The following is a 26,966-nucleotide window of genomic DNA, read 5'->3' as shown; positions in this document are numbered from 1 at the left end:
AGATGTTCTTCTCTGCTCTCCGCAGGGCCCAAGCTGAGGAAGAAAATAAAACTCTGAACACTCTCATTTGGTCACTAGAGCAAGAGAAGGGAAGAAGAGAGAGAAGGGCCAGCCGGCTGCCTGCCCAATTTCAGCACTGCAATCCTATGACCCTCAACTGCATATTTAATGAGTTGGTGCCCCAGGCAAAGAGGAGAGGAGAGGAAGGCTGGGAGAACTCAGGCCACGGTGCTAATTCCTTTCCTGCACAAAGACAGTCTCTTGAGGACACAGGCCTGCCTCCTGTAACGTGATCTCATAGTCCAGGTGGGAGAGTTTCCTTCGAGGGAAGTTGGTGAGAAGTTCAAAGCGTTCATTGGGGTATCCTTTTGACTGGACATGTTTCACAAGAGCCTGGAGAGAAAGAAAGGCAAAGAAGTGTCATATAATTCAAAACAACACAAAAGAATGTACAAAAATATTCAATTTTCCTTTAAAAAAGTTTGTAACCACAGACAAAGGAAATTTTGCATATAGTATAAACCCTCTTTAATGTCTAATTTGGTCCACACATGGCATGAATAATCATAAAAAGCAATTACGAAGTGATCCCTTACCTAACTGATTCTTTAAACAGAGCGAAGACATACATAATAGCACATTAATTCAAGGGAGCAGAATTCCCGATCACGCATTCAAAGCACAGTAAAATAAGATTTGAAAAAAAAAAAAAAAAAAAAACAACAAAAAAACCACCTAAGTGCCCCAAAACAGAAGCCTCCTCACTTGTTCATCAGGTATTAGCCTTACATTAAACCTAAAAGCCACCAAAGAAGCATTTTTGTCAGGTAACATTGACAAAAATAAATGCAGTATTTTTACTATAAATTCAAATTTTTTCCTGCCTTCAGGAAGCATGAGGTTTTGGGGTTGTTTTGTTTTCTAAAGCTCTTTTCAACTCATTGACTTCTCTGACTACAACAGCAATTGGGGCAGGATACAGAGGGCATTGGGACGAAGGGGTATCAGCCTCGCAACCCAACAGGCAGATGTATTAGGAAGAGCTAATGTCCATGAAACGATGAGAGAGATTTTCCTACTTTATCAGGAAACACAGCAGATGAGAGCGTAAAGTACGAATAGACAGGGATAGAGCAATGGAGATTGGCAGAACAGTAGGGAATACAGCAACAGAGCAAGACTGACAGAATGAAAAGTCAGAGCTTTTTTTAAGGGGGGCTGGTGGGGGGGAGACAATTAGTATGTAATAAAACAGAAAGGATGAAAAAATAAGGCGGTCCCAACAATACTGTTCACATAGTTTTGGTGGGCAACCTTACGCCAGTAAATGAAGTGGAAAGGTAATCTAACATTATTAAGCTTCTACTAGTACCAATTATTCCACTAGCTGTCCCTCATGACATAGCTGCCCCTTCGGCACCACAGCGACCCAGCACACAAGAAAAAGTGGTCGCAAACCAGCACCTGGCAGTTACTGCCGCAGCTCACAGGCAAGGGGCTCAGGAGATCACTTGGGTGGCTGCTCGCTTTGGTGTTTGTGTTCTGGTAGGAAAGCTGTCGGTCACACGGTGCTGACACGACACAGGACGTGGTTCCCCACAACAGCCCGCAGCACCCTTCCTAATGTTTCAGGGGCATCAATGCAGATGGAGCGTGAGGTCAAGGAGCTGCAGGAAGAGGTCAGATTGTTCTGCTGATCAGGGAAGATGAGGAGGAAAGCAGTGGGATGCTGGCAGCAACATTGCAAGGGCAAGAACTCGGGCTTTGGGGTGCAGACAGAATGGGGTGACCAGAAGCAAGACACAAAGACAGGCAGGACAGCAACTTGCAAGATAAGGCACCCTGGAGACCTGTGGCCACAAAACAGCAGCTCTCCTCACTTGGAGGGGGAAAAAAAAAATCAGTTGAAAAAACAATATAAAATCTTGGTGATAAATGAAGAGGACAAACAAGTCCTCTCCACAAGGACACAACTGGACCCACTGGCCCTACTCAGTAGGTCAAAACCAGCAGGGAAAAGCCATGCATGCTGATGGAGGGGACTCCTGCAAGGGACTGAAGCAACCAACTGCTGATGTAACTCTGAGTCTTGGAAGCCTGCTGCTTGCCTACAGCCAAGGTCCAGGGTGTCATGGAGAGATAGTCAAAACTCATCAAGAAAGCTCAAAATGTGTCTGCAGTGCACCCTAGCAGCAGCTATAGCAAACCTGAACTGCATCAACAAGGGTACTGCCAGCAGATCAAGGGGTATGACTACACCACTCTGTTGGGCCACGCTTGGAATAGTGTGTTCAGTTTTGGTCTCTCCGCATGTCTCAAGAGAGCCAAGGAAAACTGGAGAGAATCCAGTGGAGGGCCACCAAAATGCCTAGAGTATAGGACATGCCTCAGTACATGAAGAAAGGCTGAAGGACTTGGATTGTTCAGCCTGGAGAGGAAAAGGCTTGGTGGGAATATCATCAGTTCCAGTGCAGAGAAGATAAAGGCCTTTCTTTCACAAAGATGCACGGTGACAAAAGACAACACACACAAGTTGCTCCAGAGGAAATTTAATTGAAATATAAGGAAGGAGAGAAATAATTACTGTGTGAGAAACTTTGCAGTAAGTTGCCCAGAGAAGTGGTGGAATGTCCCTTGCTGGAAGTACTCTAAATTCAGCTTGAGGGGGCCCTGGATAACCTCATCTACAGCCCTGCTTTCAGCACAGGGTTAGGCCAGATCCTTTTCAACCTGGACATTTCCAAGATTTGATGGCTGTGGAACAGCCAGGGAAGTACTAGCATAGACATTTCTTCCAAATTCATCAAAATCCACGCACAAACCTTTGGTATGAGGAGACTGTTGCCCCAACCTCCTCTTCTGCCTGGACTGTTTTTCAACAGGCTTTGCAGAGCACCATGCCTGTGTCTGACGAGGAATGCAAGCAAGTGGGTTTGACTTCCTTTTCAGGTAACAAGGACTATCAGAAGTCCTTTACAAACCACTGTGTTTAAAAATCCAGTTAAGTTTACTGCCTACTCCCCCCATCCCATTTTAAGGCAATGCAACACTTGGTAGACAACAAAAGTTACTCAGGCTACCACGCAGTGATGCGGACCAAGGGCTGAGCTGCTGAACAGAGTGAAGTCAGCTACCTAATTGTACACAATGAGCAATTGCTTCTATAAAAAGACAGTGTTACCTTTTTTTTTTTTTTGCCTGGAGGAAAAAAAGGATTATGGTAATATTGGAAGCATGAGCACAACCTGGAGATAAGAGTGTGTAAAGAAGCCACTCTGGATTGATAACAATGGAATGATTTAAAAAGCTGTTTTTAAAAACAGCCAGTGTTGGTGGGAGAGCAGCATTGTAACATCAGTTAAAACTTCTGAACTGCAATTGTCTCCTTAAACAATTTCTTTTTATAGTTCTGGACAGCTTAAAGCAACTAAGGGCTGAAAAATGCTCACAAAGAAACACCTGAGACTCAATCTTGATCTGACCGAAATGGCTTAAAAAGATCACATGACATGAGCACAAAAGGTGCCTGTTCAGCTCTGCAACAAAAACTTATCTTTACCCACAAACCTCGACTCACCTAAATTCCTCTGCTGACTGTAGAGCAGGTGGCAGTAAAGGAAATCACATGCCGACATTAACTTCCTTTAACTACCGCAATCCATAAAAGGAGTCAAACTAGAAGTCAGGATTATCAGGAATATATCAATATTACACCTATATATCACTTAAATAAACTAATTAAGTATTCAAAAGTGCTGTATGTTTAATCATACACACAACTTTATTTAACAGACTGTTTTCAAAAAGCAGTTAAGATATAAAAGAGTACTTGGAAAAACATTACACACCAATGACTGCTGTGACAAAGCAAGAACGAAGGTCTGGAAGTAAAGCTGATTCCTCCAGTAAGAGCCGTGTTCTGCCAGTGTTCCTCAGTCTTTATATTTCTGCCCCAGGACTCCACGTGTAGTACTGCAGGCAGTCTACATCCCACCCACTTACCCTTGGTTTTGAGAGCACTGATGATATAACAAAAGCAAGGGTTTTTTTCCCCCTTTATTTTCAAGCAAAAGGGTTAAGGATGAGAATATGAGCTTGAGGCACTGTACACTCCTAGAGCGCTGCAGACTAGGTTATAGTCTCATTTTGTGTAACAGGTGTGACACTTGCCTTCTAGATCTACACGAGACCCTTCTGAAGAGGTGTGCTTTTGCCTTCCCTAAGACTTCAATACAGAGCTTTTAGGTGGATTTCACTAAAATGAACTTAACTGGACACTGTGTCATGAAAACTCACAGCTAACACCCAAAGCACAGTTGAGATGTACACCTGAAGCACAGTAATTAAATAATATTATAAGAAATTTATTTTGGAAGAACTTTCTCCAAAGTCTGCTCTGTCATCCACATCCAGAAGGGAGTGTGGAAGTACAGTAAAAAAGATGGAGAACAATAATGAAGAGTTTTGCCTTTGATTTTACGATTGTCTGACCATGGGCAATGACTGAACTTTTCCATTTAGAAAAGAACAAAACCAACCATAAACAAGTGAGCTGAGAGTATTTTAAGGTAATTTAATGATTAATGCAAAAGCCATCTAAAGCAATTTTAGAAAGGAAACGAGCAGTTTTGGGACTACAGAAGACACTGGAGCATACACGCAACCCAAGCAGCAATGGAACCACACAGAGCCAGAAGACTCTGTTGATCAAAGAGAGGAACGACATGGAAGAAACACAACAGAATGACAGTGCAAGCGCTCCCTGGATATACCGCTTTCATTAGATCCGATTTCAATAGTGCCACCACAGGAAAAGAAATTCTCCGGTTTCCTGTACTCAAAGAAGGATTCCAATTAACTCCACTCACCAGAAGTTTAGCTTGTTCAGGCAGTGAAATTTGTTCCCTCTTTCCATCTGGATACCTTAGCATCAGCTGTGCCTTTGGTCCTAGCATAAAGGAAGTTACCACAAGTTAACAAACAACAAGGCAGCTGAATTGAGCTCTTCTGTAGATTTTAGGTGGCACACTTTACTGTACAGCATAGCAGGGTTAGGGACTGAAGACAAATACAAGGTTCCAGTCTATGAAGATATGTACCTCTACCACACGTTTAAAATACACACATCAAACTCGGGACTCTCAAAAGTTAATAGTAGCAACTGGAAATGGTCAGCGTTCCCAAAGAAAAGCACACTGTGCTACCTCTGCCTTTGAGACCATCTCACTCTGCTGTGTCCCACCTCAGGCACCCCAGGGAGGAACAGAGCCTCCGGGGACTCATTTGTATTAGCCAAAGTTGCATTACTAAAACTCAGTGCAGACCATCAAGGCAGCCAAGCTAATTGAGCATGAGGTGGGGCTGATGTTGTTGTGCTCCTCTCTACCATACTGGTAGAAGCCCTGTCACATGCGCCTGTGTTACACCAATGCGTACTTTATTCGTGGACAAGAAACTACGAAACTTGAGCTCAGTGACTAGCACAACTCTGCAGTTTGTGGCATCACTACGCCAAAGTGGTGCTGCTGGCAAGGTGAATCGCTCAAATGTCTGGTGTCAAGGAGGGAGTAAGACAGAAGAAAAGATTTAGCTTTTCAAAACAAGAGATGAAACCATGCTTGTCAGCCTATAAAGATTTTCAGGAAAAACACCCAAAACACAGGTCACTACTAAAAAAAGTGGCAACTTACCATTCACATCTAGGCCCTGAAATGTACTTTCAGGCTTGTCAGTTGACTCCTCCAGTATCCCCGCATCAATGCAAGGCAGTACTCTGTGATTTGATGTTGTCCCAGGCTCAGTCCTTGCAGGGGGCTCAGGCTGAGGCCTCCGGCTCTCCTCTTTTTTATACCCCAAGTCCTTGTGCGGAGACTTCCTCAACTTGGCAGGATTCTCTGATTCCTCCTCCTCCTCAGATCCACAAACCGAAATAAACTCTTCGCTTCCAGAAAAAAGCTCCGACTCTGACTCCTCATCTGACCGACTCTCCTGCTTGGCCTGTGAGGAATCAAAATGCGTCTCCTGTAATGAGGCTCTGATAGCAGCTTCCAACTGGCTGTCCTCGCTGGCATCAATGAGACTCTCCTGTTGAGCACAGACATAATATAAATACATAAAAATTGCTTTTAAATACATACTGAAAATGAAGAGGACATCAGTCTTCCAAAGACAAGCTACTAAAAATGTCAGGAACAAACACCATGGAAAGCTAGTCAGGCTATGGCTAGTTAATGACTTCTCCTTGGAGTTTCACATGGAGTGGTATCTCTTCCTTCCACGCGTGCACAATTCTGCGAGAGCTAAATGCAAAACAAATGCCGAAAGCACAAACTGCACAACAAAAATAGTTATTGTGGGAGAAGGCATTCTCTGGCGCACCGTATTTTTGCATGCTCTTGCACTAACTCATTAAGTCTCTTTATACTACCGCATGGGAAATCAGTACAGCAGGATAAAGCCAGGCTAGCATTTTCTTTCAGTTTTCTCCAGTCTTCCTAGAGGGCCTCATACTTACTGAACGAGAGCATTTTTGGGGAGGGCTAGTAGAATGGCCATCCAGCTGTCCATGCTCACTCAGGAACCCAGTCACTTGGTCCAAGAAAGAAGTCACATCTAGCTGGTGCCACTCCACTAGTTTCTGGCCTAGGGAACAAATGGTGTCATGAAACGTAATTTCAGCAAAAGATTACAGCGTCAAACACACCAACACGCTGCTGTGCATGCCCTCTGCAAGAGTCCGTGTTTGCGGAACCGCAGCTTCCCACAAGCTACCACCTGATAATTATGAAGCTTCCTCCTTCCACCCCCTTGAAAAGGTTTCAGTCATGGACAGATATAAATACTTGGACAGATATAAATACAGATATTTATTTCTGTTCATTTCTTTTTATCTATGGGAATGTGTGCATAGAATGGTGAATTAGGCATCAAAATGAAAAAAAGCTGAACTACCAAGTTTACGAAGAAGCATTTCTACATTCTCATCTGCTTTGATTCTCCACCTTGGCAAACAGCATTTGTTTCCACAAGTGAAGCGCTAAGAAGTGCACTCTAACTTCAGTCTCAACATTAAAAACAAAAACAAAAAACAACGTTTTGGGTGGTTTATGTCATACAGCAAGAAATCTCAGCTCTGATTACAGACACCATTAGTTCAGTTCTGAGAAGCAGGAGACCAGACAATTAATACAGTGGTATTATATGATGATAAAAGAATAAAGGGTGTTGGGATACAGAAGAAAAAATAACAATTTCAAAAGACCTGGAAGGGAAGGTAGAAGTTTGAGTCTTTAGTTAAAAAAACCCAAACAAACAAAAAAAAAACCAAAGCCAAAATGGGCTTTGAAAATGAAGATGCAATTTAATAAGTCATCTCTGAGTCTCACAAAGCTACTGTGCACGGAGCAAGAAGCAGGTTCATGTAATGCTTACAAATATTGCAGTTTATTCATCGCTATTTCAAGTACCTTTTAAAAGGACACTTAAAAAGTGCATTTCAGAGTTTTACCACCAGGTGGTACTATCTTCACTTTCCAAGCAAAGTACTTGCTAAACTATACCAAGTACGATAACCAAATAACCCAAATTTCAGCAAGCCTCGGGAGTTTTATCCCCTTAGTTCCTCCAAAACATATTGCTTCACTTCTTCAGGACAACAAGGTCTCTCAGAGAACAAAACAATGTAACTGAGATTCTTCAGGCGAATGTAACCCATACTGTGAAAGACTGTATTCTAGCCTACAACTACCAGTCCTTCTTACTGGATACAAAAAATGCAGGTAACCGATTAACACCTATCTTACCTGTCCTGGGATCCAGGATGGAGACATAAGGGAAGTCTGCTAATTTATAAAACTGTATGTACCTCTGTCCTTCCTCGCTGTCATGGTATACCTACAAAACACCACAGCGGAAGCAAATTACTGGGTGGAGAGGGAACACAAACAAACCCTACCTTGAAAATATACAAAGTTTTTCTCTATTTTACCGTATGCACTACAAACAGTACATACAGTTCTCAGTAACTCTCACAAGCTGAAAATACGCCTCTCAGTGCATGTATTAGAAGTTACGTGGTAACATCTCGAACGCACAAGGGAAAGACAGTTTACGCATTCAAATGCGTATTGATGAACATCTACATCCATAAACTACATCTCCATGAACTACTGCATCTTTTCTGCAAGTTCAGCAAGAGAACTGTAACAGTGCCATTTTATTCAAAGAAGTCCCTTGTTTCTACTGCCCCATCTACCAGGACACCAAGTTATCGGCACAGCCCCATTAAATTTCCCACCTGCCAAAAAATGAAATGTTCCCGGATTATGTTCTTCACGGCCTCATTGCTCCAGACATCACGGTTGAGACACTGACAGGCAAAATCTTGCACATTCTGAATGTTTATCATGAGCCATTTGTTCTGCATCTGACCACACTCCTTGGCCTGTAAGCAGAGAGAAAAGCTTCATTAGATAGAGCTGAAGAGCCAGACTTAACCAATGCCAGCAACGATCAGTGATGGCTTCTAACACTGTCAGATTTTTTCACCAAAACCCCTTCACAGTGAGAGAGATGGACAGCGCTAGTGAAAAGGCATCCACAAAACAGAAGGCAGGGCTGAAACACTTGCTTTAAATGAGACTGTCTGGATTACAGAATCACATCGATGAACAGAGCTGCCAGATTTCAACAAGTCAAGCACAGAGTGGGAAAAGCAATTTGGCAGGGGGGACAGGACACGACACAGGGACGCTGAATCAAGTATTTGTTCGGGGAAGACTGTAGTCAATCACACTGATCTGACAACAGAGGAAAGACCTGCTCATTCTAAAGATAAACCTGTGGATCATCTTCTATTTAAGTATATTGCATAACTGACAGAGGACTTGCATCAATTCGACAGGACCCCCTCTCTGCGTGTTTTCTTTTTTCTCTTCAAGTTTTGAGTTACTCTATTACTGTGCAACTGCCAAATTAGGCATCCTTTTTTGATGCTTGTTATCCAGACTGCAAGTGGGGAGGAAGACGGGAAGGCGCAGGAAGAAATCTTACTGGTTTGAGTCACAAAGCTGGCATTGTCTGATTGCTTGGTGGCAAGTTAATGGTAGGAGTTTGATCAAGAATGTAATTCTGATCGCTGAACTGTCATACCTGTTGAAAAAAAGAGGGCTATATCAACAGCAGGAATGCTCTCACCGCCTGGAAAGACCGGAACTAGCATATGAACTCCCTTTCCTTTTAAAAAAGAAAAAAGGTACTTATTTATAAGCGTGTTCACCATCCTGCTGGTAATGCACTTAACAGCAAATTCAAGGAATTAGGATGTTATGCAAGACTTTGCTGGTTTGGGCAATAGTCTGCTCCCCAAACCAAAGTTTTTAATTTTAAAACAATTTTTAGCCAGTGTACTTTAAAACAGTCAGTCTATCCAATGTGTGATGGACAGACATGTGAACCCCACACATTTAGCTTCACGAAGTGAAGAATCTCAGTCTACAAAATTAATCTGCATGGCCAAGTGACCTGCAGAGCCAATTTTTATTTTATTTTACTCAAAGGAAAAAAATCATGTAGACACATGGAATAGTCCTCCTGTTCTTGTAAGGGACCTCACACTAACTACTTACCACTAAACATTACAGTGTCAGAATCCAGTATTTGGTCACCAGCAGAGAAAAGTGGGGCAAGTGACACCTAAGTAACTGGTAAGGGTCTTGAATATAGTCATTATGCTTTTATTTAAAAAACTCATTTTCAGCTAGCTGCGGATTTTGAGAACTAATTCTAGGAAATCAGCTTAAAATGAAGTCTAGAGGTACTGCCCAAGATTAAAGGGAACAAAAATCCTTACGTTATTTGAGTCAATTGGACTGCCTTAGTCCTGTATTCTAATGTAATCCACATTGGATTAACAGAACAAACTCAAAAATATATAACTAGAAAGCTGGAAAGGGCATCTCACTCCGCTACACTTACTTTATTTTTCAGTATTAGTGAAAACCTGGCTCTACCTCTCCTCCGTCCAGCTAAGGTCCTCGAAAGGATGCAAGCAGGGAATTCCACACAGAACATTTGCAAAGATGACTTTTCACCTGTAGAGCAGGTATAGCTTTTGAAACTACTTTTAACTTCCTTCTAAAAACAATAGGCTTCACATTTAACATTTAAAAAGGACACAGTTAAATTGCTACCATCTCACACACACACAACTCTGCTCTTATGCAGCTACTGGGGTTTTTCTGAGGGAGTGGAGGTGAGTGGAAGGAGAATAGCGTGGGGGGAAGAAACACTGTGGGTTTGGAGATTATATTGGTAGGTCATTTTGGTAAGTAACAAAAAGAACAAGGAAAGGCTGAAGAGCTGGCTTGTGTATCCCAAAAGCTATGGCTGATGGCTTCAGATCCACTGTTTCCAACATCAACTGCCCCCCATTTCTCCTCCTCCTTCGAGGTATAAAGGCCAGCAGGAGGCACTTAAAGAGCACACATACAGGGTAAGTACAGAACAACCGCTCCTTGCAAGCATCTCTGTTCAAGCTTTCAGCAATCAGCAGAGTTGGAACTTTCAAAGACAGATACAACCGGCCAGATGCAAAACCAAAGCAAAACCAAATGGATCTACTTAAAGTTACCTTTCCCTTTTCTACCCATTCACATTTTTCATCACTACAACAACTTATAGCAACAAACCACCAATCTGGTTAGACAGTACATGAAAGCAGTCTTGTTTTACACTCAGCACTGGATCTCCACGGATAACCTCTAGCTCTTGCACTACTAATAAGAACATGTTCTCCTCTCATTTGACTTTTCTGAGCCGTGTATGGTTTACAAATTTCGTGGTGGTTCTTCCTTGCTCAGCTTTGTTGAAATGCACTGCTCCTTTAAGTCAGCGGAAAGAAACAAGGAAGTGGAGCCAGTATCTTGTGACCTTCTGGACATCTGCTAATCAAGCATGATTCAGTTTGGAAGATAACAGGTGACAGAAAGTCAGAGCACGAGATTATCTAACAAGAAATATCCTATCTGTGCTGGACTTACACTTCTTGCCTGGGCTGGACATACATCCTTTCATCAACCAGCCATTCCTGTGCCAAATGTGCACCTGCAGGCTACGCTTATGCAAACAGCCACTCTAAAAGCACTTTATGCAAAGATAAATGCACCATTTAAGTACAATGACTAGATTAGCTTCCAAACTATTGCTGCTTGCTATATACAAAGAAAAAAAAAAAAAATCAGTATCAGCTGTAAAGTAGGGAGCAGCTGGAAAAGGTTTAACTGGTAAAAAAAGGAAATTTCATGTAGTCAGACCTGAAACTCTGCAACATCCAGTCACTTCACAGAAGTACTGAAATCCTAAGGAGTGTTATGCACAGAACTGTACCAGCCAGAACTACCTCCTCCCTAAACAAGCGTAAACTAAGTCGATTTGGTGTGTAACCCCCCCAAATTAAATCACACCTCGCATCATAGGCATGAAGAGATGAACACCTCTGCAATTGTGGAAAGCAGTCTTTGACATTAGAACAAAACCAAGCTGTTCTTTAAATAAATTACACACCAAACATGCTTCGTATTTATTATACTCTAGTGATTTATTCCTAGCAGATTCCACATTAAGGAGATACCTCTGAAGCTTAATACACATTAAAGCTCAATATTAGAGTCAGGAAATGACAGTTAAAAATCCCTTGTGCAATCTTAACTGACTCTTAACAGCCTAATCACAAAACCACGCAACACTCCTCCAACACAGACTTTTTAGTGATACTGTGTATTCAAGCTCTTAAAGTTTCTCTGAAATTTTCTAGTAAGAAAGAAAAAAAAAAGGCAGTTCAGGTTAAAATCTCATTGGCACATCACTTGTTTGCCTCTGGTTTATGTTGCCCCATTCCACCAGCCACTAGGTAACTAACATCTAGTGGCTCAGCCACCATGCCCCAAAAGACCTGCAGGATTAAAATAAAATCTTTTACAGATTTTTTGTATCAAATCTTTTTCACCACATTTCTATAGTGTAATTAAGTTAATCACACACTTAACTTTACAAGTATAGTGATCGTATGTTGTTCTGTGAAGCACAATGCTTTTTCACAGATTAAATTGTCATTCAACACTTGAAAATTTCTCTTCAATGAAAGTTAATCCTCACCTACTCTTAAAAGCTACTATTACTGAGTTAAAATGAAATGGCAACTTTCTGTTTCTTACTGATAATAATGTTTCTTTGTAATTGAAGAAAAATGAGGTTTCTTGGGGAAAACCAAAGATAACTAAATCTACTTACTATCAAAATCAACCTTAGAGTTGCCAAAGATAAGCAACAGAGATAAGTGAAAATCTTAGTAAGACCAGACACCACCACTCTTCCTAAATTTGAATAAAGTAATAAATCCTAAACGATTCTATGATAAATGTACATAGCACAACACTAGCAGAATGTTCTTGCACACCCCTCCAGAGGTTAGAATACACCACACACCAGTAATAATAAGAAAACCCCACTGACACTGAACTACCAGAGCATCAAAATGACAGTATTTAGCCTTTGCTACTTTGGAATGTGATAAACATCTAAGATAAACATATATAAACTATATAATAAATCGAAGTGAACAGAGAAGGCAGAAGCTGACAGCAGCTTGCTAGAGATGAATTTTGGGAGACACTTGTCACCAGATTCACAGAAGGCCTGACGCTGTCCCAAGACTGAAGCAGTGCAGCAGTCTACAGTCATAGAAGGTAAAACAAATTGAGAAGCTGAAGATTTTTATTGTAATGGAGTTGAGGACCGTCAGTTTGAAATGAAGGGTACCCCATGGGACACAGAACTGTACAAGAACACAAAAAGGTAAATACCAATACCAGAAGTGTATATGTCTTTAAATGCGAGTTGCTGCAAAGAACAGGACAAGGTGTGTATATGCAAACCGCCCCCCACCATTTTTGGGTGTTGGTTTTTTGGTTTTTTGGTTTTGTTTGTTTGTTTGGTTGTTTTTTTTTTTTTTTTAATTTACAAGACTGAATAAGAATGCAGAGACCTTAGGACAATCAAATCTATCAATCAGTTATTTCATCCTCTGAAACTACTTTTGGCTGTGGCAAATGCCACAATTAACATTGCTAAAGTCTTGGTATGTTTCCAGGGAGGCAGGAGGAAAGACTAGCACAGCTCTCAAATTCCACACCAGAGGTAAGAGAGCACTCACTGGCTCTCTATGTTCCAGTCTGGAGCAGCACTGGCTGCTTTCATGTGATTTCCCTTTACTGTTGCCTTTAACCACACATTTGCTCTAAATCACAGGCCCAGTAGGTATCATCAGTGGGAGGATCTGGCACAATTTTAAAGCCTGAACCACATGTCACAAGGCAGGGATGCCTCAGCACCAGCTACTTCAGTCTGCTCATCTGCGTCCGCTGCACCTAATTATTTGCTGAGGCAGACATGGCTATCCTCTGTCAATATCCTTTCAAACCTGGAATCTTGTTAGAATATTAAATATATGGAGGGCACTGTCAGAACACAGGAATTAGCAACGAGCCAACTGATCCCTGGTGATGTGGAAAACATAAAAAGAGAGATGAGGCCAGCAGGATGAGAGCTGGAGACTCAGTAAAGGCACCCAGCGCTTCTCCAAACCTTCTCCAGCAGTGCTCTGGTCTTCATGCACGGCAATAGAGGCAAATGTGAAAAGAACATAAATAATATTTTTGTTCAGCTCATGGAGTCAGATCTCCAGTACTGTTTGCATCATCTGTATTGCACCATTTGATCATTAGTTTGCATTCTCATAAAATCATCATATAAGAGTAATCAATCTCAGCTACTTAACAAAGACCAGGTGGAAGTTCAGTAGTAACTGCAACTTCTCAAAAAATAAAAACATATGCATATTCTTTAATCATTAGTTAGTGACTGATCCATATCATAACAACTTATGACAAGATCCACACATGCCTACACAGACAGAAAAGGTGACACCTGAAATTATTTAAAGCTTGCAGGCCCCTTCTCAGGCAGACAATGTCTTGGATACTTTTTCTGTCACTACCAGATGCACGAGACAACCACTGTGATTTCATAGAAGAGAAAGACCTCTACTAAAGATGAAGTCGTGCCTTCAGGACCAAGACACACACAAATACTTTTACTAGCTCAGGTATCAGAAACCGCCTAACTGTTAACAGAACTCCGCCTGAGCTTTTCAGCAAGACTGTGCTGCAAACTATACAGCCCCTTGCTAAGTACTGTCTCACCTATCAAAAGCCATCTTACTTCAGCTTCTTCTGTATCGTGCTATACGGAGATACTTCAAGGGATGCTATTTTTCCATTTTGACCTCTTGACCATTTTTCCTTCTTTGTGCACTATTCACCAAATGCGATTTGCCACACTGGCATTGAAACATAAACAATGCGGTCTTTAGTTAAATCCTTCACTAAGTCATCAACGTTTCCATACGCAGTCCATCAAATATTTATCACTGTATGGTCCTTTGTAACTTCCTGATCATCCAACAAACGGATCCACGCATGCCAGCAGCCTAACGCAAGGCTTCCACACTGTCCACAGTCATCACAGAAGGAACTGCACCATAATTTCAAAACTTACCGTTTCAAAGCTGCCTTTGTGCATCAGATCAATGGGAGGCCTGAAGAGGTCCGCTAGAGTAGTGAGTTTCTTATCTACTGCCCCTCCATTTCGTAGCTCCTGTTCCTGTCGAACTGCACAGCCCCAAGAGGAAAGGAAGCTGAATTAGACAAAATACTCACCAGACAGATTTATTATTGACTATACGCTCATACACAAAACTTCAGCACTGGAGTCACAAGGTTAGACCACACTAAAAGAGATCAGCTGCTATGCAAGGTAAGAACCCCACTTGCCCTAGCTTTCTCAAGCACTGGGCATCTAAATCACTTTTAAGAAACATCTTAATAAAGGTATCAGCAGAGAGGGTCATATGCCCGTATTTGAAAACAAAAGAGAAAGAAAAAAGCCGTGACTTGTCCTCAGTGATGCTTTTAAAGGGGGAAACTGAGCTAGATTGTAACATATAACTTTTACTTGGAATACTTCTATTCCAGTGTTTCTATTTCTTGACTGTAAGGCAATACCACAGAAAAGAAAAAAGAAAAAACAAAACAGACTTAGTTTACAGGGAGAACTATCTTTGGATGTTTATATTAAATATCTACTCTTCCCCCAGTCGACTCAGGATACCACTGTCTTTTTCAGGCAAACGTGTTTTCAGGCTTGTTTATCCCCAAGTACCATGCTTTGAGCAGGTTTCTTTTAGTGGTATCAATTCCATTCAAAATAACACAGAACGTATTTCCTACATACACATGATCACATACAATAAATCACAGCAATTGCTTAGCTAAAAATGCAGTGATACGATGTATTTTATGGAACCAAGTCAGCTGAAATGGGAAATAACCACCCCACGACCAAAAACTTTCCAGTAGTGAAAGGAATTGTCGATGGCCCTAGTGTACAAGCCATTTTCGAGCAGACACTGGATCTCCAAAGGGAAAAAAGCATCCCTGTGGAACAGGCCCAAGAGCCAGGATATAATGCTGACTTTCATGGCCAGGGCCGCTTTTTCAGAGATAGCCAGTGATATTCACTGATGAAGTTTTACCAAAAAGCACGATAAAGTTTCATCATAAACCCTCACAGGAGTTTTACATATTGTCTTATGATGATGAGAAAAATATTAAGGGTATGATGACTCTGTAAATTATGTATTTTCATTTACACAGCTGGAAAACCCTGACAAAACCTGTCAGGGGAAAGAAAGTAATTCTGAATACTCATTTCCAATTCAGCACCCAACAGCACCTAACTATATGGGAATGTGGGCCACAGTTAGATGTCTTAAACACTCCAGCAACATCAGCCATAACAACAGCACAACAGCCCTAACTCAGCTGTGAAATATCTGCTGTCAAATAAATGTATTTATATTCTATAAAACTTAATGGCTTAAATAACAGCCAATGCTTTGTCATTTGGAGATTCTGCGTATGAACACATAGACAATGGTAAACAGCAATTAAATTTATGAGAACCTTGTGTTTGGGCAAGGAAGAAGGCTCAGGGCTACTCCATTTAATTCAAGTGCCAGCATGACCACTGGCTAGCCAAGAAGAATTCAGCGTATTAACTTAATTTCTACGTGGGTGTTCGATTCTTCCCCCTTTTCAATTCCCTCCAGAGCAGAAAAAGTATTTTTCTGAGAGTTATCAGGAAAGTATTTGCCATACAAAAGCAGACAGAATACACCACCTGCAGGTTTTACTTATGTAACACAGCCAAGTGTTTGGACCAGCATCTTCACCACCTGCTTCATATGTCCATTACTCAGTACTTTCCCTTCAGCCACCCCATAACAATAAACTCACAACCTTAACTGTACCACAAACATGGAAGAGACATGTGAGCAAACAGTACTGACACTACAAAAATGAACAGCCTAATAATGTCATAAAAAAAAACAACCCTTCTGCTATACAGCAGGCACAGAAATTATTTTTCAATCTTACTTGCATTAAAAAAAAAAATAGAACCTCTAGCTTACTGATCTATTAGACACTTACTGGTTTCTGTTTGAAAATCCCGAAAACCATCAAATATTGAGCGCGCAGGTCTGCGTCTTTTAGGAGCTTAGAAAAAAAAAAAAAAAAAGTATTTCAATAATTATTTCAAAAGTATGCTATCAAAATAATTATGTATTAGTACTTTCCATCACATGTGTGGGACAACAGAAAAGGAACCCAAAGCATGAATGATGTGGGAGTAAGGTCATTAGGAAGGGCTGGAGGAGGATGGAAATAGGTAATCTGTAAGACCCATTTCTTAACATATCCTCCCTCCAACAAACCTTACCCCAGAAACAAAACACCTATCAACAATACACAGAAGTTTAAAGTTAGCCCTTTCTGATGGGCTCGCCCAGGCCCATCAGTATGTAGTGGAAGTGCTGTCACAGCATCAACAATTCATCAACAATCACAATTCCAGTCAAGATTTTTACAAAAGACCTTCAAGTAGATTAAAAACTTCAAAAGATTAAACCCCACGGGAGAATATTTTCTTTATTAGGAAACACATTTTGGTTTTCCACAATGCATTTCTGTTCTTTTCTAATCTGTTATCCGGATCCTATCCCAGTTTCTCAGCTGGACTGGCAACAGCCAAGCTCTTCCACTGGATTCAGTGCCACTATCTGCAAGGAAACCTTCAGAACAGATCATGTGCAGGGACGGTGGCCCGGGCAGATAACTGGAATAGTACCTTCAAGTACCACTGAAGTCCTATGGTACAGCACAACCACTGTACTTCAGACGCAAACCAAAACTGCCTGCCAAGACTTATTCCAACTATTAATCTTCATTACTATTAACTGAAAGCAGAACAATTTTATGATAGAACTTTAAAAGCCTAGTTGTTACAAGACATGATAAATAATAAATTAAACAGAGCAATCTAAATACAACGTATACCCACCAGAAACCTGTTATAAGAAAAATTATTTATGGTGAGAAAGCATGACCTCCACACAAGTTCACAAAACAAGTACCTCCAAAATTTCATTTTAGAGACCGTTCTGCTTTTGCACCCATAGCGCAAGCAGCGTCTTTCATCTTTCACCTTGTGACACACCAAGGGCAAAGGACAGTACACAGTTCTTGTTCCTTCCATTCTTCTGGGACAGAGTACCAAAGAAAGAATCAGTGTATTCCATACAGAATACCACAGAAAAAGAAAGCAAGCCAGAATGAGGAACATGCCTGTGAATAATGCCTCTCTAACTCCAGTAAGTAACATCTTTTTCACCTCTAAATGCTGAGACACAAGCACAACCCATTAAAGCCAACTTCAGAGCAACTTAAACTGCAGTTAAGAATAGCAATTGAAGGACCACTTCAGCAAAAGCAGCATTTCCCTTGCCAGGCTTAGCTACAGCCTGGCAGTGCGGATGAAGGTGTTCACAGCCATCCAGATAGAGGTTTTTCTGATATCCTTTGTAGTGCAAGATGGGTTCCATGTATCTGGCACAGCACAAATTGATGGGGTCATCTCTTCATCTGGAAGAAAATCCAAGCTCATAGGACCACCTCAACACGACGCTGTTAAAACCAGAAACCGGCACATTCCCTGTTTTGAGGTTAGAGCTGAAAAGTACAAATGCAGTATCTCTCCAGTTTCAGCTGACTTGTCAGGCTGCTTCGTGTTATAAACAGAAGTGGCATTAGTGAGTGTGTTAGCACTGGTGGACGAGACAGTGCCAGCAGGCTATCACTGATCCACAGATTGCCTCAGTAGGGCAGTCAGTGACAGCACCTCTGAGATTAGTGTGTCACAGGTGGGTAGAACAGGACCAAGAACTAGGCTCAGCAGATCTTACTCCTGCACTTCTCAGATTCTTGAACCCGTAGGAGTCTACAGACCTTTGTCAAAAATGCTGTTGGGCCACAAAGAAAGCCAGAGGAATAAGCTGGTGCAGTGTCTTCAGAGAGACCTCAGCAGAGCTTCTTCCTCTGGAACCACATCTCATCCCGGCTAAAGGCCTCTGATGTTGAAAAAAAGGATCAACAGAAAACCAGTTCCAAGGTAAACCCGAAGCTTGGCCTCCTTCTCCCTTCTAGCACAGGAACTAAGCAAGAGCATTTCCTATGGGTATGAGACCACTTTAAAGATGAGCACTTGAACGCTTTCCTCAGTAAAAAAGGCAAGACACTCAATTCACTTGACATGGCAAAAGCCCCACAGACAGCCAGAAACAGCCTGGTCAACATAAAAAGGACAGAGCCTCACAAGGCTAGAGGAAGCAAGCATTAAAAGAGAGAGCCTTAGATCTCCACACAGACACTATACAAAAGGAGAGGATAATGCACCAGGTAATCCAGTCCTGCTACAGAAGTTCCACTCTCATGCTGCTGTAAAAGAACCACTAAGGAAAGATGGTTTGAGATTGATGTTTGGAGATTCAGAACATTAGTGTATTACATGAGTACTGAACAGTGTTTTAGACAAGCACCCAAAAGAAAACAGCATTTCCACCACCTGCTTCCTCAGAGCAAAGAAATGTTTCAAAAGCAAAAGTGATAAACAGCTTTGGAAAACAAACAAGAAAACTAGCTGCATGATGCAATTTACAGAGCAAATTAAATTCCTAAATGAGCAATGGAGAAAACGACGAGTAATCATACAGTTCAGCATTTCTTTCTGATATATCATCTCCCTCAGAAGCATGCATTTGTCCTCTTCATTTTCACCCGTCAGTCAAAGCTCAAGCTTTTATCCCACCACCTTGAACACTTTCACAGCAGTATCGCATGGTTCTGAACCCCAGAACGCAGACGTATACTCATCATAGCTAATTGGCTGTTGCCTCAAAGTCTCATGAAACTGGAGTTAGCAAATTGGTACCACTGGGAACGCAGCATCTCTAATGTGCGAGGTTTTCAATAACACTGGTGTATTTCCACGTATGCAATCACGTTACACAGCAGTAGAGTTGCAGCAGGGAAAAAAAAAAAAAAAAATAAAAAGACATACAAGGCTTTCTTAACATTCTGGTTTTCTTTTGTCACTTAGCTCATCTCAAAGTAAATAAAACAAAAAAAAACAAAATAAAAACACAAGCCTACCTCCAAACAAGGGCTCAGGCTCTACTAAAATTTCTTGTTTTTGAGGAATTGGAGCTCGTACTTCATCCCTATCAAAGAGAAAGGAAAAAAAATAATCAGAGAGATGATAATATTTCAAGTACTATATAAACCACATCCCATTGTGCTCCAAAGGCTCCTGCAACTTGAACCAACTAAGGAAGGTGTTGTATTGTTGCACAGAATCAAGAGATTTGGGGTCAACAGGGACCCCAAGAGACCATCCATTCCCACTCATGGCACTGAAGCAGGACTTAGTACACTCTGCATTTAAGATCTGGCATGGATGATCTTTCTAAGTCTTGACAGAAGATTGCACAGATCCCTGGGTGACTAGATCCCAGGCTTTGTCAATCTACTATTCAAACATATTTTTTTTTCTTCTTTAATAACTGTTTTAAAACTTGGAAAAGTTTCTTAAAACTTAGCAAAGGCTGCAAATTAATCCGCTTGCCACCCTCCTCCCCTCATTATCTACAGAGAGGGAAAAAAACATTATCTGCCTTATTACAAGCTTTCGTCTGTTGGATGACTTTTTATTTCAACTTGAAACTCACAGCCCTTTCTTTTCCAGAGGAAGGAAACCAAGATGGTAAAAATGGCCATTTCCCTCCATTTCTGTAGCGATTCTTTGCTTGCATAGCTGGGCTCCCTCATATCAACAGCTTAGTTACATTTGCAGAGACTGCTAGATAACCTGAAGTTATGACTAGGAGAAAAAAGGAAATCACGAGGGCTCTGAAACAGGGTCACTTACTCTGCATGGTCACCCGGCCCATGGATCTACATGAAGGAGGGCATGGGCTCACCCGAGGAAGTCCATCGCTATATCCTGCCTATGAACTACTCCTGAAGTGCCCTCTTCCCTTGGACTCTTTGAAATTGTAAAGGGGGCAGTTTGCGGCTCTTGGCCATGCAGGTTTCAAAAAGTAACTCATAATGTCAGCAAGATGCACTAACCTTGCTATTAACCTCCACATCTTTGATTGCTGTTGTGAAGCTAGTTATTCTCCATTTTGCATTTGCATATTTATTGTTCTCTCTTCCTAGAAGTAACACTAAGCTGACCAGCACCTGGAGGGTGTCAAGTATAAAAAAGAAAGTATTCCAATAAAAACTTGAATCTTAAGTCACTGATGTGCCAGAAGTTGTCTAGAAATAAGAATTCTAACACCTACAGATACAGAGTTTTAACTTCATCACCTGTCAAAGGTTCAAGCAGGAAGGCACTTGATATCAACTATAAAGGTTAGTACTTAACCAGTTGTTTAAATTTATACATGTGCTTCAGAAGTATGAGCGGCAAGAATTTTCTTTAGAAGTTAGCTGTCTTTTCCCTGAAGACTTTCATACAGACAAAGGCATGGCTAGGTTTCATTTAGAACATTTAATGAATGTGACTTACACCAATTACCTTCCACTCAAAATATTTCATTTATCCCGAGCAGACACATTAACAGGCAGCACTGAAAGACTCTGACGTGCTCAAGTGGAACAACTCTTTTCTTTTATTGGCATCTGATGTTCAAGACACTGATGCAGATTCTGTAGCTGCTTATTACTCTGCGTACTAGTGTACATGATCTAGCCTTCCCAGTGCCGAATCTGGTTACACTTAAAACAACACAGTAAAACCCTTACAAACAGGACTAGGGTCACCACCTTTATAAGAACCAAAACAACAGAACTCACTAACTGCCAAATTAACACAAATCAAGATTGCTGGAGCAACTGAGAAGTAAGAATCTCTTACTACTGTATCCCCACTTTAATGTCTTGAGCTCTGGAAAAAATGGTATGTATAAGCTACAGAAAACTTCTGAAGTACATGCAAGAGAGACTAACTTATGTTGTCTACACACCAACTTACGTAATAAGAACTTATTTACCAGGAATAATATCGGAGCAATCAATTTAACAAGATCATCAAAGAAACACTTATTACAGTGAGTAGACAGCAGGTTACAAGTGACAATTGTCTTATTTGTTCTGCCTTATGCTATTAAATTCTTAAGACAGACTAGTTTGTTTATACAGACACGTTCAGCGGGTACATACTCAGTGTGCGGTCGAACTGCAGACACCCCTGCAGAACTGGTGCTAGGCTCCTCTGCTATGCCTCCACTATCCAGAAACATGGTGACAGCCATCTCCAGATTATTGTTGCATGCTTCGAGCATATGCTTTCCCACGCTTTCACTGGCACCTGTAATGCCAAAGAAAAATTAAAGCATTCTTTGGAAAGCATTTTGATTGGAAGTGCTAGGAACAGTTGAGTGGCAAGCTTTCTCTATCCAAGCATTAATAATTAGAAAGAAAAGTTTATCAGTTGCCATTTATCTCTGAAACACAACTATGAAATGAGACAAACGTACATATCTCACAGGGGAAGGGAATGCCCGCATACAGGACAGCCAGAGTTCTTCCTTCCATCGAGAGAAAACTTAGTGAAGCCACCTGAGAGGTTTTGGCATGATTTTTCTTTTTGTCTAGAGGTCAGACCTTTACCCAGTGCAACTTTCAAAACACAAGTATGCATACACACACAAAAAAATAATATTAAAACCCATCTTAACATTTTAACAGAATACTAAATCTGCTGCTAAAGTTTTCTACCTACTTATAACAGATATTTAGAGATGGAAGAAAAGATACAATTTTACAGAGTATCTGTAGTAGTTTACTCTGTTTCCAGGCTTATTTTTGCTGCTCAGGATGAAACACTAGTTCTTAGCATCACTTATCACTCTTTCCTCAGAGGTTCAGCCTCTGCCTCCCAACTTCTCCTCAAAACCCATACCATCAATGGAAGGACCTTCTTCAGTAGCAGCTCTCCCGCACCCAGCCCTTTAAATGTCTACTTACTACAGCATCCGTCTCTGTAGGTGGTGGGCTGCCAAAGAGTTTATTTTCATACGGGAAGGCTGGTAGGGAAGAAGAGTGGCAAAATGCAGCTGAACCAGTTTGGAAGTTGCTTTTGGATCTGTAGTAATTCTTACTAGGTTCACCACAAGTCACCAAAATGAGGAAAACACTTTCCCCAGCACCAGAATCACAGATAACATCAGTTTTGGCAAAATGCATTTGGATGTTTCTCAGATTTTCTGGGAAAGGCTCTAGTTTGAACAGATTAACAAGAGATAATACACTTTTAAATCATTGTGATAAATCAGTCCTAAATGATAAGCACTACTACATCAAATCACAGAGAAACCCAAACTGAGTGAGGGAACTGGTTTTCCAAAAAACCCCCAAGCTGTCATGACAAGCGTACTCAGATGGCAGTCAGCTGTATTTTAAGATGAAGAACGTGGAAAATAAAAACTTGTGACATCTCAAAAGATGATGCAAAAGCATCAAGTTCATTTTCTTAAAACGAACTCCTCTTTGACAGTTTCAGCTCATTTCAATGTCAACTGTAGCTATTAAACAATACCTGTATAGTTTGGAATATGCACACCACCCTACAACCTCACTGTACAGTCATGCAAAGTCATTCATGTAGAAGAACTAGAGGAAAAATTATACTCAACCCTCTGTTATTTAAGAACATACCAACACAGAAAGTGCTTGTACTGATTCTTCATCACTCTAAGGAAACTGCCATCATATGAATATTTTCAGTGCTTGCACTGGCACACAGAAAATACTTAATACTTGTTAAGTCTCAAAGCAAATTTCAAAGAGATCCCATCATTTCGTTGGTAAAGATATACAGGAGCTATATTCTCTTAGCGATACTTTTCTGGATGAGAGCATCAAAGAAACCCAATTCTGTCCTCTGGATGAGAGAAAGGTAATCGAGGACTATTTCTCCTCATTCCCCACTATCACCTAAGCTACTATCAAACTGCTGTACAGTATTCATTCAGCCTTTTCCCCACAGACAGCGATTTCATACACTTACAACTCAAAGTTGAAAGCTGCTAACACAAACCACTGAGAGTGTGCACTTCTGAGCACCTGTCAAATCACACTAGTAACAGCAAGACAAGCTCCGTAACAACACGCTTTTAGATATAACCTTAGAATCTGTTAAACTGGAAAAACAAAACTTCAAAACTCTACTTTAGTAGTGGATGGGTGAAGCCCAGCAGGTTCTTTCTCTCCTTTTCAAAAAGCATAAGAGGGGTGCTCTTACGTTTAACATAAACCATCTGTATAAGCACAAAAAGCTGTCAGGAAGAGTAAACTAGCATGACTCTGTCTGTTCTGGTTTGGCTTTTAACAAATATCTCAGGTGCTACTGAAAAGCAAACACACGGCACACACAGAGACACACTATTATGAAAACGTATTTGCTGTAGGTTCTTTTTATTCGAGAGGGTTTATTATAAACGGCTTCTTGAAGGATAGCTGAGCGATCAATAATTCACCAGTGGCATGTTCACAGCGTACTAAACCCCCTCAACACCCCTGGTCAGGATTTGAGTGCATCCAAGCCTGCGTACATGGATGCAACCTGAAACTGGGCTGGTTAGAGCAACCAAATTAAAAGCTGTTTCGCTTATATCAACCAAAAGCCAGAGATGTTTCACGAAACGCTCCTTCAGTATTGGTAGGCAATGCCCTGAGCGAGGGGGAAACTACAGCGAAGCAGATTAAACGCAAAGTGGGTCACGCGCTCAAAGTACACAAGCTAAAGCAAGAATTACCACCTGCCACAAACTTCAATTTAAAAGCGACTTGCCGTTTTCGCTAGCAAACCAAATTCTAAGCAAGTCGACCGTGCTCTAAGGGATTTATTTGCCTGTAAGCGCGGACTGAGGGCTCAGCTCCCCTCTCCCCTCCCGGCCGTCAGCTTTATTTGCAGGACGCCGTTCCCGGGGCGGAGCGGAGCGGGGCGCCGGCGGGGAGGGCACGCACCGGCACCCCCGGGAAGCTCGGCCGACCGGAGACAACCGGGAAGCGCCTCCAAGCCGCGGCTAAAAGCCGGGGGAGGGGGGCCACGACGTACAGGGCGGGTGCCCGGCCCGGGCCTCGGGCACCACCCGCCGCGGCGGGCCGGGCCCCGGAGCGCGCCCGCTGACAGGCCCGGGCCTCTCCGGCGCCCCTCGCCTCGGGAAGGCCTCCCGGGAGACTAGGGAGGGGAGCCTGGCCGGCGCCGCTCCGCCTCATCCCGCGCAGCGCCTCACGCCGCGGCCCTGCTCCTCCCGCCCCCGGCCCGCCGGGGCGGCCGCCCCCTGACGCGGCGGGGGAGAGGGGGGTGAGCGGACGGGAGCCGCCCGTTAAGCACGCAGCGGCGGCCGGACTCGGCGGGTCCCGGCTTCCGTGTGCCTCACCCGTGATGGCGGTGAACTGCTGGATTAACCCCTTCAGCGCCGAGGAGGCCGCAGAGCCCCCGTGCGCCGCCATCTTGCCGCCGCACAACAACCCGCACGCCGCCGGGCCCGGCCGCCCGCTCTGCGCAGGCGCGGCGCCCGCCCGCGCCCTTCCTCTGCCCGCCGCCGGGGAGGCGCCTCGCCGGGCCGCCGCCGGCGGGGCGGGGCGGGAGTTGCCGTGGCAACGCGGCCAGCCCCGCCCCTTCAGAGGCTCGGGGAGGCGGGAGTTGCCATGGCAACGCGGCCCGCCCCGCCGCCTCAGCGGCCTCCGCGGCTTTTCAAATGCTTTCCCCCCCTATTTTTCTGACCCTCCGCTTTCATTAACGGTGGGGATTCGAGGAGCAGAGGCCTTAGCGGCAATAGTGAAACGCTCATGACATGAGGCCAGAGCTTCCGCACAGATTTACCTCGTCATACATGCCTATGGCGAAGGAAGGGGTCTGGCAGGCCTTTGCCTTCACACAGAAGTGTGTACAGGGTGCTGTGAGGGAGGAGGTATGACCCGAGGTGGCCAAGAAACAGGGCAGCCCGTGCTATCGGGACACTTTTGCTGTCAGATCTTCAAGGTCGGAAGAGAAAGAGCCTCAACAACAAGCACGCTGGGTGTTTTCGATCCCTGTGCATCCCGATGTGAGCAACACAGGACTAATTGCTCTTTTAGTAATTTTACTTTTCAGTAAGGTCTCTTCTAATGCTTGGGCAAACTGCACTTTTAGAAGACTCTAATGCCTGAATTTGTGAAAATACTTACTTTCTAGCCAGCTATGGTGTGTGGGGTTGAAGGTCTTGTTGGTTTTGAGTTCGCCAGGTGCAGGGATGAGGAGGAACAAGACCAAACAGTTATTTCATACCATGAACATCACATTCCATAGAAATGAGAAAGCTTGCTGAGGAGTTCTCTCTCTCCCTCAGTGGCTGCCATCCTGAGAACTCCTTGTCCCGGTGCCGGAGCCCTGAGTCCTTCCCTTCCTCCCGAAACCACAGCGCTTTGGTGTCCCCCATCGGCTGTCCCTGCTGGGAGTGCAGAGTTTCTACGGATAGAATGGGCTGAGGATAATCCCTGTGTATTTTATATTTGCATCGGGATCAATATTGGTTCTTTAGTATTATTAATGTTAATTATTGAGTATTACTCTCTTGAATCTGTTTATATTTCAACCCTCATGTTTCCTTGTTTTTCCCCAAATCCCTTTCCCGGGTGGGGAGAGGTCGTTGAGTGAAAGAATTGTCTAAAGGACAATAAATTGTCGTGCATTCTTCATGCCATAACACTACTTGCAGAAATTGCATCATTAGGAAAGGAACATTTTACTACTTTCAGTTGTTTTATAACATAGCCCTGCATGTGGCTGGCTTGCTGCCAGCACTGTCAGCAGGCTGGAGTGCTGCAGAGCACCTTGTCATTAACAAGTGACAACCAAAGGGAGTACCACAGAAAGCAGAGGTATCCTTAGAAGCCTTAAGACAATTTAAAAACTTGCCGCTGTGCAAACGGGTGGATCTGTTCACCTTCTTGCTCCTCTCCCTACCTCCCACCCCCATGCCAGCTCTGGCTCTTAGGGGAGTGACCAAGCCTGACAAAGTACCTGGGTTTTTTGGTACTTCCTTTTTTTTTTTTTTTTTTTTTTTCCTCTCCTGGCAGCTGGATGAGCTGAACTTGTTCGCAAAGGGGACAAATAAATCACTAGAGCCAGCTGAAGGCAGACGGTGAGCTCACCCTTTTGAGCAGCGCTGAACCGTTACACCAGCTCAGACAGCCTGCGTACAGACTCTTGCTTCACAAACACTGTTAAACCAGCTGACTTCACCTGCTTCAAAGCGCCCATAGCAATGGAAACAGGGTGTTGGTGCAACCAAAATCCACTCAGCAGTGGCCAAATCCCACCCTTCCACAAGAAAAATCCAAAAGGACAGGCCAAAAGAGATGCCTGGTGAGGAATATTATGCCACGAGTGCAGTAAGG

The 26,966-nt window shown here is 42.7% G+C and overlaps 1 protein-coding gene across 1 annotated transcript; it reads right to left on the bottom strand.

Moving 5' to 3' along the window:
* On the bottom strand, positions 1 to 25,037 carry UBXN7 (UBX domain protein 7; the record flags this gene model as incomplete). Its single annotated transcript, XM_082487165.1, has 11 exons — positions 1 to 393; positions 4,869 to 4,948; positions 5,691 to 6,084; positions 6,515 to 6,642; positions 7,803 to 7,893; positions 8,297 to 8,443; positions 14,614 to 14,726; positions 16,608 to 16,673; positions 19,665 to 19,732; positions 21,741 to 21,888; positions 24,965 to 25,037. 11 exons carry the CDS (start codon positions 25,035 to 25,037, stop codon positions 232 to 234), a joined length of 1,470 nt encoding a protein of 489 aa, XP_082343291.1. The 3' UTR covers positions 1 to 231.
* Between the last annotated feature and the right edge of the window lie 1,929 nt (positions 25,038 to 26,966).

The sequence above is a fragment of the Vanellus vanellus genome, assembly GCF_965231255.1.
Source record: "Vanellus vanellus genome assembly, chromosome: 8".
NCBI lineage: Eukaryota > Metazoa > Chordata > Aves > Charadriiformes > Charadriidae > Vanellus > Vanellus vanellus.
The sequence above is the reverse complement of the archived record's forward strand: the minus strand, read 5'-3'. Positions and strand labels throughout refer to the sequence as shown.